Genomic DNA, 13,801 nt, shown 5'->3' with positions numbered 1-13,801 from the left:
ATTATTTTGAACCATAAAAATTCTCAATAGTAAAATTTAAAGTACTGAAAAGGTAGCTATTGTTTTTGACAGTAGATTATATAATATAAAAATACCTCATGCTGAGCATTTTCTGATATTACAATGCTAAATAAAATTGATATAGTGCAGTATTTAGCAATAATAACTTTTTGTAAACAAATGTAGCTATATTCGCTTAATTGTAATGACAGTAATTTTAACTGCATTTGTATAAGGCTGTACAGAAGATTTATTTATATGGGTTTTCATCCGCAGAGAACAACCGGATTCCCTGTGGAAGTGCTTCCGAAAATAATGTTTAAATATTACTCTAACTATATTTGAAAGCAATGCTATAACAGTGTCCTTATAATTCTCATGATCCGAAAAGCTTTGGTTTTAAATGTCTCGTAAAAACTTTTAATTACTTCTGCAAAATTCATACCCACGTAAAAATTCCCACACCGAAGTCAATTGATTATACAGCAAAACGTTCCTAAAACAATCAACTCCACAATTCGAGATAATGCCAGTTTCCTGTAGCCTGACAAAACTATGAATGATTTTTAAGTCCTGTTATTTAATTATTGTCCTGACAAATGTGCCATTATCAGAGGTGGTCATTTAAGAAAATAACCACTATATGAGGTTTCAACTTAATGTAATTTTTTTCAAATAAATAATTCACTTTTTATACTCCTAAGACTAGTACATTTAATATTACATAAATCTTATTCACAAATCTATTTCTATTTCAAAATTAATTTATGAAAAACACATTTGAAATTTTCTTCATCAAACTAATAATGATGAAAATTAAAGTATGCATAAAAATGATTATATGTGTTTTAACAAAATAGCACAAAATATTTAATGTAAAAATGTGGTTCTAATCTCATACTTGTAAAGAAAAATAGACCAAAAAGAAAAAACAATGTAAGCTACTATGATCATCTAAATTTTCACATAATTTTAGTAGTGGAAAAAAGATTTCTTAAGCTCGTATGTCTTGTCTACCCCATTCAATAAGTAATAAACACATTAAATACTTCAATGTTTATTTCATTAATAAAACTTACCTTTTTTGCTCGCGAAATATAATTAGTACATTTTTTAAAACATAAAAAAACATTCTTTTTGCTCGGCCACATCACATTAGTCGAAAAATCGAAAATTCAATCATGCAAGATCATTTTTAAGTAAGGTATGCTCAAATTTATTAGTACATAATATTCAAATGATAAAGCAATCTACATGAACAAGCTTTAAAAAAGTATTTCTAAACTGTAATTAAAAAAATAAATTTTCCAAAATACAGTTTCAGTAGAATGCAAAAACTACATTTCTGCATCTGCACACTGAAACAAATTATCAAGCCTGAAATTATCACTTTTCAGTCTTTAAGCACATTGTTTTTCAGGATAAAAGTAAAGATGGAAAATCAATTTCACGCTCAGAAACTCCATTTCACAACTAGTCAGTTATCAGCAACGTTCTCTCAAACATTAGACACGATTACACGTGCATCGCTTTAGTTGTATATTCATAGTCAGTGCTGGTATTTTATTATTTATTACTAATTTCTAAACAGTAAAACATAGTAAAATTTGTAATACAGTAAATCCTAGTAAATAATATATTGCATTACTACAACCACGAAGAAAATAACACCACCATCGCACAACAATAACTAGAGCGGCGCCATATTGCTTGTTTGGGAAACTTCTGAGAGTGGGGAAGGGAGGGGGAATTTTTTCTTCCTACCTCCATGCGTTAAACAGGGGGAAAAGTTTTGCGATTGTGAATGAACTTGTTCGCGTTAAAGAGATGTTGGTTGATACCGGTGTTTATTTGTAATATCAGAAATGTAAGTGCTTATGTGTGTGTATTCAGAGAACCAACTCGTAACAAAAACCACCTTCCTAAGACGACCGCCTCTGAAAGAAACCAGTATTTCTGAAAACATAAGTATACTTTGGTATTGAATATTGACTCTGTAAGGCGACCATTCACAAAGAAAATTCTGCAAGTGTGTCTGGTCGCCTTAGAGAGATTCATTCCGTAGATGCAATCTCCCTAAGACGATCACTTCTAAAAGATAAACGTATCTCTGAGAACGTGAGTATCTATTGGTATTGAGCATCACCTCTCTAAGGCGACCACTTGCAAATATGAATTTTTATTTGCGGCTGGTCGCCTTGGAGAGACCTCGTTGTGTGTGGTGTATATGATTGCTGTTATTGTTTCCGAAAAAAAATTAAATCAAATAAATAAGCATATTTAGTAAAAAACCCTCTCTAAAACGACCACCTGCATTTCCAGGTTACTCTGGTGGTCTTAAAGAGATCATATTTTCATTCTGTTAATTTTATTGTTTACAAGAAGTATATTAACGTCAGATAAAAAAATAGCATAAACCCATATAAACCAACAGAAGATTTATTATTATATTGATACCAGTAAGAAAACCAGTAAAAGTCAATATAAACCTATACAAACCAGTACAAAGTTCTGCCATTGATGTTGGTTGTATGGGTGTCAATTGATACCAGTAAGAAAAACCCACAGAGATCAATAGAAACCAGTAAAAGTCAATAGAGACCATCAAAAATTCTATAGGTACGAGTAGAAAGTTTTACTGGTTTCTATGGGTCATTTTGAAACCAGTAAAAAAAACCCACAGAGACCAACAGAAACCAGTAAAAGTCAATAGAAACCCATAAAATCTTGTGGGTACCCATAAAAAGTTTTACTGGTTTCTATGGGGCATTTTTAGTAGGGAAGTGATATGCACAAAAATGCATTTTACACTCTATTGAGATAAGAAGACAGTTTCTTATCACATTACTTTATTGCTGAACCGAAATAAGAATACGTCAGTTTGACACTTCGGAATTCTAGCTATGTCAAATTATGATTTACGCCATATTATTGGAATAAAATTATATATTTCACTGCTATATGATTTTTTGGCGCTACTGATACATGAAAAAATTTCATATAGTAATTACGGATTGGAAGCCAATTAATAGGCAGCTAAATGTACAATCAGCTTTATTTTTGTACTTTAGAAAATAAGAATATACATAAAATGTCACTTTAATTTCGTTTCTAAAAGTCAAAATTATAATCTCAAGTTATTTTGCATTCTCTGAAATTATCTTACGGTTGCCACTCTGTGCTAATTAAATATTGAAAAACAAATTTGTTGTGACTTCATTTCAGTTCTTCAGAATAATTCTTCAACCGCATTAATAATAATAAAAAAAAAAAACTATTAATGAATAAATTGACTCATAGTTTAACTGTATTTAATCAGTTTTTGGTTTGAATACATTATTATTGCCATTCCAAGAAGTCTTTTCGAAAGTTCCAATGATTAAGTTCGAAAATTCCAGTAAAGGCTTCATATGATCTGCTATTTTTAGTTCAAAAGGTCTGTTAGTTTCGAAACGCGATTTCGCGTAGGCCTCTGTAAAAGCGCATTTTCATTTTTCATTCGAGGTTGTTAACACGCAGCAAAATGTTTATCTTTTAAATTTAATCTGTCTGTTATTTATTGACGAACTAAGCTCTTTAAAAGCAATAAATGTAATTTCTAAGAATATTATTCTGGCTGATTTAAATTAAAACGCAGTTAATTCATAATTTATCTAATTAAAATCGTTAAAAATTAATATAGAATTACGTTACATATTTTTTCGTTTTTCAAATGTACAAAAGATATATAACCTTCCCATGTAGGCCTAAATGTATATTCATTTATTATCCAGCAAAATGTTTCGCTGGTCCACCTTGGATATGTCTAGATAATCTCTATTGATAAACCACGTTAAACTTTAAAGAGCCTTTTTCGGCAGTCTTAAAATCTGAAATCGTTCAAGATTTTTTTTTTTAAAATCACTCCATAGAATACGATAATTATCTGTTTTTTTACTCAGTTTGACAAACGTATCAGTACTTTTAGAAGTAGAAAAAGAAAAGCAGAAAGGAAGGCTATAAAATTTCCAGTTGATAAAAAGAATAGAATGCCCCCTTCCATTACTTCTATTTTCGCTTTTGAGTTGATTAATAATATCCAGCGTTTGGTGAATTATTAAAGTCACATTTTCCTGTTTTATTATTTTGTTAATATTTTTATCCAGTTTTAAATACATTATATGTAAATAAATGATACGTAAAAATAAAGTTTTTATCAAAAGGGCTAACTGAAAATGGCAAAAAGATGTAAAGAGACTACTGAGCCTTGCCGGATATTTCCCAAACCATACATAGTTATAGCAACGTCTATCTCGGAAAAAAACGTCAAATCCTATTATTTGCTAAAACCTCCAAATTCGCTCTGTGCGATGACGGCGACACACATTACTATCGTCATTAAAGAGATAAGGGGACTTGGTATCTAAAAATATATGAAATTACCGATTTTTAAAATTTTGCTAAAGGATTACCTTAATACCCTTACCGCACTAAAGAGAAATTTTGAAACGGATTTGACGATAATAAATGGTTTAAAAAGGCTTTTAAAATTTTTGACAGACCTTAAAATGCTCCCCCCCTTGGTATTTATGTGCTTTATTTTTTAATTGTTTCAGTAACTTTCTAAAAATCAGTCTAAAAGAAGAGAAATATAATTAAATATGACCTTAAATATCAGAAAACTCTTTTTATATGTATAAATTGATTTATTTTAGATACTAAGTGAGGTTGGGGGAAAACAATTTTTTTCACCTTTGAACTTGCAGTTTTTTTAATCCCCATATATACATATATATATATATAATAAGAAGATATATTATAGTGAGCTCGCCAAAACGTTACCAGGAGCTGTGGCTCATATATATATATATATGGGACCAAATGGCTAAACGAAGAGAAGAAATGGCATCTGTTGAGCGGTTTTAAATAAAATATTTTACGGCTGTTCGAATTTCAAATTTTGCTTTTGAAAAAAGGAATAAAATGACAAACTAATATTACTGATTATAAATAATTTAGATAATATATTATAATTAATTCACATTACAAAATATTTTTGACGTGTTTTACAAGCCAAAAACAGGTAAAGGAAAACTCTATTTGCATTTTAGGATTTTTCTTGCAATATTTCGGGCCATATAAGGTTTTAAATAAAAGCTGCAATTTATGTTTAGGTTAACGAATTGAATTATAATAGGTTTTATTTTTGATATACATGTACTGGAATTCAGTAGTAACATTTTAAAGAAATTTGAAATGGTTTAATGACCATTTAGACTGTTTACATTCTTTAAACTGCGCTTTTCCCAGTTTGAATTTTTTCGATAAATTTATTTACTTAAAGTCCTAAAACTTATTATACATATATGGACTAAATTATTTAATATTTTTACTGCTTGTTTAAAATTATATACTTAATAGAAACAAAGATGGGTTTTGGAAAATACTGTAAAGAAAACGTTTGAAGTAAAAATGTAACTGAGATCATACTTTTTCAAATGTTTTACATAAAAAGTATTTTTTGTTGTTTTCTCAGAAACTAAATCATTAATTTCAAAATCGATTCTTAAAGTTATTAAGAACATTGCAATATATACAATAAAAAATTCGGGGAGAAAAATTAAAAACTGCAGAAGAAAGATATTTTAATTGTTAAATTTTTCATCAAAAAGTTTTAATTCAAAAAAGAACACAAACGAAAACATTGTTCTCAGCTTAATAGAATTTGGTCTCACAAAACATTTGATAATATTCACCAAAAATAGATGAAAGTTCTTAAATAAAACAAAAGAATTCAAAATGTGCCGAGTCATCGTTATTCCCTTAATTGCCTATTTTAAAGTAACGGACTGCAGAAGGTCATCTGCAGTAGAAGCATTCATGAGAGGGATGCAGAATTATCGGATGCGCCGGAACCATTGCACGTCGGATAATCAAACTTTTACAGTATTTCTAAAAATGTGAAAAGAAATTATTTTGCTGATTTTTGAAACAAAAGTAGTGTTAAAAAAAGAAACGAAAAGAAAAACATCTGATGTGTACACCACATGACATCCTTGTACGGAATAGTAAATTATACGGATTATTTTCTTGAATTTCATTTAAATTGATTGGATTGAATTAAATCTACTTCGTCGACAGCGCATAAACCACAATAGAATAAATGCACTCTTTAAAATTCACTATATTTGTTTACTATAACGACACTCTGAATGCACAAAATTTATATCATTTGAAGAATTATCGTTGCCACATGTTCTATTCAAATACTATAATAAAGCTAAAACGACGTATGAAAGAAATAAAGCAAACAAAACAGAAAAGAAACAGTTTTTCACAGGCTATTTAGTATTTATCATTCTATTAATTCAGTTCTCACTTCGCGACAAGGCAAAAATACATAAAAACTCAAAATATCTGCATTAAAAATTACGAAGTAAATCTTAAACACTTATTTCCTCGAAGAAATTCCAGAAAGCATTAAGCATGATTTAATTCGCAATGATAAATGCAGGCGTTATTTTTGTGTTGCGAAGCTTAGTCTCTCTAGATTGGCAACAAATCTACAATCCTGCTGTTTCAAATCTAAACAAATATGTCCGCCATGTTATATAAAACTTAACGGCACTTAAACAGCTTTTAAATTGTTCATAATTGTACAAATATTGCTTCCAGAATTACGAAAGGCATAAAACCCTTAACCGGAAGATAAAAACAACATAATTCAATCATTTTTAAAGCAAAAAATGTACAATTTACAAACATATAAGAGTAAAGAAACTGAGATCACTGAGCCGGGTAACAGAGTGGATATATATACAAATATATTTATATACGTTTGGTGCGGTCGATTGCAACCAAAATACGAGATGCACATCTACATGTTATAGCAGTCCTATATACAAAATTTCAACGTTCTGAGGCTACTCGTTTTTGAGTTATGCGAGATACGTACATACGTACATACGTTCGTACAGACGCTAGGAAAAATTCTCTTCAGAATTCATTTTAAAGCAGTTTTATAATTTTTTTGGGAGGAAAATAGTCTTTTATTCTGTCCTTACGTACAGATATCACGCAAAAACATCGTTAAATTGCATTCGATAACGGTCAAAATGGATATTTTCGTTGAAATATGTTGCCTGAAACTTTTCGCGATTACAATACTTCCTTTTACTTCGTACAAGGAAGTAAAAAGGCAAATTAAGTAATGTAACCTAGATAAGCGGAAGTTAGATGAGTTAATTAAATTGTAATAACATCCGCTGATTAAAGTCGTACGAAGCTGAGAATGGTGAAAATTGCTTCCCATGAATTTTTAGTATCCGGGGATACCTCTCTCAAAACTTCACTCGAAATTTTCTAAAGATAACATTGTCTTCTAAGCCGTGACTCATTAGATTTATTAGAATTTCCAAAGCTTCTAACTGCTGTGAAAATCTAATCGATTCGGACGTCGAATCAACTTCTAAATTATTTTTAATTTGTACCAAATTCTGTATGATATTGCATGCTCCTGATGTACTACATGAGTTTTCTGATTCGTTCACAGGCAATCCCAATTTAGTTTCTACCTCTAACAATCATTCAGAAATTCAGCAGATAATGCCTGTCACAATCTTCCAATACATAACTGACTCAAAACGTAATGAAAATTCATTTGTCCTATTAAATATGAAATATATCTGTTAATTGTAACCCTTTATTTCTATATAGATCTGCAGTCTTTTTATTAGGTATTGGCACTGTAGTGTCACTAACTATTTATGTTTCTAAAGCTATTTTTTATTCTCGTATTTAATAGGGTGAGCCAAAAAGGAAACTGATTTCTTTTTTTCTGTTTGTGGTTTATGAAGGCATAAATAGTCATAAATTTACTACCGATAATCGGCAAATGCCTTCTTTGGGAAACGATTTTCTTTGATGAAACTCTTTTGCAGTCCAAGGTCCAGTCGACTGATATGCGCATTTCCTAAATGGAGTTCTTACTGTTAATCTAATATTTGCTCGAACTGTTTGCAAGAGCGTGCCTTCCTTGTAAACCTCAATAATAGAATTCCTGATAGTTTTCCGCATCTGTTTCTGATCTATCAATTTAGGCGGCTCTGAGTCTGACAAGGGAGGTTTCTGTGTTATAAATCAGGTTGGAATGTTCTGTTTGCATTTTTCTTAAGTGCACATCTCTATCGCCACGAAAGGAGCGGCTTCTAGAATTGACTAATGGGCTATATAGTAGATGTCTTAGCATTTTTTACTGCAGTCAGTATAAAAAAAAATATTCTTTAATAATAGCCAATGCGCAGTTTATTCAAAGTGAACTTTAATTTGCATTCCTACACATTTAGTGTGCTAAATTTCACATTAATAATTGTTTCTGCTTAAATGTATTGCCTGCACAAGAAATACCCTTCAAACATGATGAATTTATCTTATTCACAAAGAATATATTTAATTTATTCATATATAACGTTTAATAATAACAATAGATATAATTAGATCATTCACAATATATATTTTGAATCTTACAAATATCTTCCAAAATCAAAGGAATAAAAAAATTGAGATAAGAAAATACTAGATTCGTTGAAACACTTCAGTAAAATAATATACACATGAATTGTTTGAATCCGCATGTGCTAATAAATTCATAATATTCGAGGCTAATTGTAGCTTGAGTCATTATCTCAATATAAAAAGCGATTATATGCCACGAACACTAATCCGAATTTCAGTGTATAATAAGCTTTGCGAAAGTGAAATGCTGACGATTAAATAAACTTGTAAAAGAAAAGGACTACGAGATTTTCTACTAAAATGATAGCAGTATTTATACACGATATATTTATAACTGCGAAACAAATGTAAAACAAAACGCAAACAGCCATGCGCTCATATACTGAGTTTGAAGGATTCAGCGTCACAACAGCAATAGAAGCTCATTGGTCCATTTTTGAAACCCCTAAGCGGCGATACTGATGTGCACTTATGAATTGTGCGTCCGCGCGGCATACGTTTGGACATTGATCAGTTTGAGTTTATTAATAACTTTCTAGAAAGATATGAAAGAAATGAATTTCTTTTTGGCATTGAGTAGTTTCAGTTTACCATATTTCATACATAACCATATTTACCAAACAGTTTATAGTACCATATTAACCATACAGTTAACCATATTTTATTTACATAAGACCCGCACCACTCGCCTTCTAAAGCAACTTGCGCGCCGCGCTATGGCTACCCTTACTGTATTGTACTATATGCATATTTTCGTCATTAAATTGCAAATTTCCGTATAGATTTATAAATTACAGAAATTTACTGCAAACATCTTGATTTTTAAGAGCTTTTTAGCTTACTTATGATTATCTTTTATAATCAAAGCATTTCTTACATTTCAGGTAGAGGTTGTAAAAACGGTCGATGGGTACTTGACTCCCGAGCTAACAGAAAATGTATGTGCAAACGAGGATATGCACCCCAAGGAGAACGTGAATGCAAACGTAAGTGGTAGCAATTCTTTCTCCTTTAATGGTTTCATAAATACACTCATTTCCATAAATTAAGGATAATACAAAATCAGGCAAAGGAAGAGTTAGAAGCAAAACAAATATGACTTATTTGTAAAGCTTATTTATTAAAGAAAAGGTAAAGAGAAAAAAAAAAGATGCTATATGTTTGATATTATTAAAAAAATTACCGACTTTTTCTCCCTGGAGCAAATTACAAAAAAAAAAAAAAAATCCTATTTATAAAAAAAACCAATATTACATGGTTGGTATGATTGTTAATACATTGTATGTCTCCCAGACGATGCAATACAGTCCGTACGACGCCTAGGCATGCTGAGTATCAAATTATCGATCTGATCTTGGGGGATATTACACCACTCAAAAAGCAATGCTCTCCGAAGTTCCGGTAGACATGTAGGAGGAGGTTTGTAGGGTTTATATTTATTTTAACTAACATTTATTTTAAGTTTAAACTATCTTTCCTGTCAAGCCTTACTTTCCCCTGGAACTGCCAATGCCAGAATATGTAAATTTTAGTAGAACGCGCAAGGATTCAAATTATCAGCGGAAGTATTATGATTTAAATAGAAGGGAAACGAGTTCGGTGTGTGATATTTTTACTTCACGAGCGCGGAGGTAGTTAGCGAGAAATTGAAGAACCCCGCGTTTCGGCCTATGTGCTTGGCGGGAAGTAGTGTTAATCGTTCAAGTGAGCTTCAAGTCTGCTGAATTAGCAGCGGTATTGTGAAACGCGGTGAGTTAGTTATTTTAGAGAGTCTTGTCTTTAGTTTCTTTTCAGGTTATTATTTTTATTTGACCGCCGAGTAGGCGCAGTCTGTGAGCGTCAAGAGCACGCAATTGTAATTTATTACGTTGAATAAAAAGGGACTTAAACCCTTCACAAGACTCTGTATTTTATCCAGTTTTCACAGTCACCTCTTGGTTGCGTGCAAGTTGGAGGCGCGCAACGTTACATTGGCGCCGGAACACTTATCGAACTGAAATGGCCGAAAATTGGATGGAGGCCGCTGGACAACACCAAGAAATGACAAATCAGTTGGAAGGATTTGGATACCTGGTCCAGACTTTGAGAGCGTCAATCAAGCCAAACGTCCATTTCGACGGAAAAAATTCGGTAGCGGTATTTCTAGAAGGTCTAGAAAACCACTTTCAGCTCTACCCTGGTCCTGAAAGACAAAAAGTTGCTATCGCCACATCAGCACTAAGAGGACAGGCCGCGCTATGGTGGAAAATATAGGCAAATTTTTATTAGGGGAATTTGGAAGCCAGACATATACATTTGAAAATTTCAAAAAATCGTTAGTAAAGGCCTTCCCCATAGTGAACGATCGCGCACGGCTGGAAGCCGAACTATATAGTTTCTATCCACGGGATATAGCAGAATTGACGGACTTTATTCTAGGAAAAATTAAGCTAACGGATATGCTGTATGGAAAGAAACCCGATGCGGAGATTATTGAAATAATATTACCAAGATTGTTACCCGCTGTTCAAGACTACTTTGAAATTAGAAACCCAAGCACATTGCAGGAACTCTTCGAATTGGCGGTGAAGTTTCAAAATCGCAGAATAGCGGAAAAAGCGAGAGGTTCAACGTATTCTCAAAGTACCCGAAGGAAATCTTCAAATGAGGAAACCAGAAATGGAAATCGCTCTTATGGGGGAAAGAGCTATCAAGCTAACTCATCGAAACTCGAAGGTCAAGGCCCAAAAAGAAAATTTGAAAATAAACATCCGCGTACCCAGAAGGCACAGATTGAAAGGAAAGCTTTAAACGAGTAGAGGGGCCTGTGAAAGGGAGGGTCCAGACCCCGGAAGTTTTAAAAAAACCCTCAAATAGACATTTAAATACGGTCATCGTAAAAAACTCACAGCTACCAATTATACAAGTCCTGGTTGGCGATGTACCAGTAGAAGCCCTCATCGATACAGGAGCAGAAGGAAATTTTATGAGTGAAAATTTCTTCAAAAAGAATTTTTATAGGGTACGATTATTTAAAACCAAAAATACGGAAATTATAGCGGCGCAAGGAAAAACATATCACTGCATCGGAAAATTATCATTAAACTTACAGGTAAAAGAGGAAAGTCTCAAAGTATTAATTTTTGTAGTGAAAGACCTGCAAAATTCTCTTATTTTAGGTATGGAGTTTTTAAGGGCCGCGAGGGCCAAATTAAATTTTCAAGATAGTTCCGTGGTGTTGGAGATGGACCAGAGGGTGGTGGAACCTGTGGAGACACCTCAAGTGGACCTTAGCCATCTGAATGACCATGAAAGGAAAGCAATACAGCAAGTGGTGAGTAATTTTTCTCATTTGTTTTCAGAAAAACCAGGAAACTGCCAAATAGTGACGCACAAGATTCAATTAAATGCCGAAAAACCTTGTAGGACTAAACCATACCGTTATGACAAACAAAAAGACTTAATCATCGAAGAACATATTCAGGAGATTTTAAAGAATAAAATAATAACGCCCATAAATAGTGAGTACGCGAGTCCAGTCGTACTATGTAGGAAAAAGAACGAGTTTCCTCCTTCGGATAAAAGGGCTTGGAGGTCTGCTATTGATTACAGAAAACTAAATAGTATTACCAAATTTCCAGTTTACCCTTTGCCGGTTATAGACGAGATCATTAGACAGATCAAATCGACAAGATATATGTCTACTTTGGACTTAACGTCTGGCTACTATCAAATAGCTATGAGACCCGAAGATATACATAAAACCGCGTTTATAACAAAATCGGGCACTTATGCATTTTTACGCATGCCTTTTGGGTTGTGTGGGGCCCCATCAACATTCCAGAGAGCTATGGACATTGTTCTAAAGCCTGTCCTAGGAAAATCAACTTTAATTTATCTAGATGATATAATTATAACGAGTAGTACGTTGGAACAACACATTAATGATCTAGAACAAGTTTTTAAATTATTAAAAGAGGCCGGTCTTACAATTAACGCCTCAAAATGCAAGTTCGCAACTAAAGAACTTAAATATCTCGGTTATAAAATTTCGCAAAAGGGTATAGAAACGCAAGATTCAAAAATAAAAGCTATTAAGAATTTCCCACCGCCCAACACCGCCAAGAAACTTTCTTCTTTCCTTGGATTATGTTCTTACTATCGATCTTTTATAAAAGATTTCGCTAATATTGTTGAACCACTCTTAGTAATCAAAAGAAAAAGGGGTAAATTTACGTGGACAGCGGAAGCTAACACAGCATTTGAAAGATTAAAAGAAGCGCTCATTAATGCCCCTGTTTTAAAATTCCCGGAGGGGGACGAAAACCTGGAAATTGCGGCAGATGCATCAGACTATGCGGTGGGTTCGGTTCTTATGCAAAATAACCATCCTCTGGCATTTTTTAGTAAAACATTGAATCAGACACAAAGGAATTATACAGCTACAGAAAGAGAAACATTAGCCGTATTAATGGCTGTACACAAATTTCGAGTTTATTTCGGCAAATCGCCAGTAACAGTCTTTTCGGATCATGCGGCTGTTGGTAGACTTTACTCGGGGAAAAACCTAACGCCCAGGTTAATAAGATGGGCTTTAAAACTCCAAGAATATAATATCACAATAAAATATAAACCGGGTAAGGAAAACAATGTAGCTGACGCACTTTCTCGTATAAAACTGGACGATGAAGGAAATGAACTTAAATGCGCTGTGTTGACTTCAAAAATTTTAGATTCTAGAGATACGGTTATTACTGAACTGAAAGCTGATCCTGAATTTGGAAATATCTATGCTTATTTGAAAGACCCCGAAAGCTTTGAGCACACAGATATCGATGCGATAAGGAATAGAGCAAAAAACTATGAAATAATAGATAATTTATTATTCTATACGAAAACAACAAACGAAAATCTTGAGTATAAACCAGTCATCCCAGCCTCGCTTCGATTAAGCATTTTGAAGGAATTACACGAAGCAAAAACAGCGGGCCATTTAGGGGTCAGAAAGACTTTAAAAAGGGTACGCGAGGCGGTATATTTCCCGCAATTATACAAAATAGTAACGGCGTATGTCAGGTCCTGATATCAATGTCAGTTAATAAATGATATTAATCATAGCCCGGCCGGGTACTTAAATAGCATTCGCGCTACATTTCCGAATGAAATTTTAGGCATAGATCTTCTTGGTCCCTTCCCCCAGAGCGAGTTAAATAAAAATCGTTTTCTTTTAGTAATAGTAGATCATTTTTCAAAATGGACAGAAATTGTTCCACTTAAACGCGCGTCAGCCAAAACAGTCGCAGATGCATTCTTACACAGATACATTTTA

General features: G+C 32.8%; 1 protein-coding gene across 4 annotated transcripts in view; it reads left to right on the top strand.

Annotated features, from left to right (window-relative positions):
* LOC118201316 (uncharacterized) overlaps positions 1-13,801 on the top strand; it is a 550,477-nt gene that overhangs the window by 28,660 nt on the left and 508,016 nt on the right. For 3 of the 4 annotated variants that reach the window (XM_085827082.1, XM_085827080.1, XM_085827083.1), the window contains exon 2: positions 9,378-9,479. The exons of the other annotated variant lie outside the window; for it this stretch is intronic. In XM_085827082.1, coding sequence (XP_085683208.1) covers positions 9,378-9,479 — 102 coding nt within the window. The remainder of the gene's footprint in view (positions 1-9,377; positions 9,480-13,801) is intronic. 4 annotated transcript variants of the gene reach the window in all.

The sequence above is a fragment of the Stegodyphus dumicola genome, chromosome 11, assembly GCF_044657685.1.
Source record: "Stegodyphus dumicola isolate Sdum_Otavi_A_Nest chromosome 11, ASM4465768v1".
NCBI classification, from domain to species: domain Eukaryota; kingdom Metazoa; phylum Arthropoda; class Arachnida; order Araneae; family Eresidae; genus Stegodyphus; species Stegodyphus dumicola.
The sequence above is the reverse complement of the archived record's forward strand: the minus strand, read 5'-3'. Positions and strand labels throughout refer to the sequence as shown.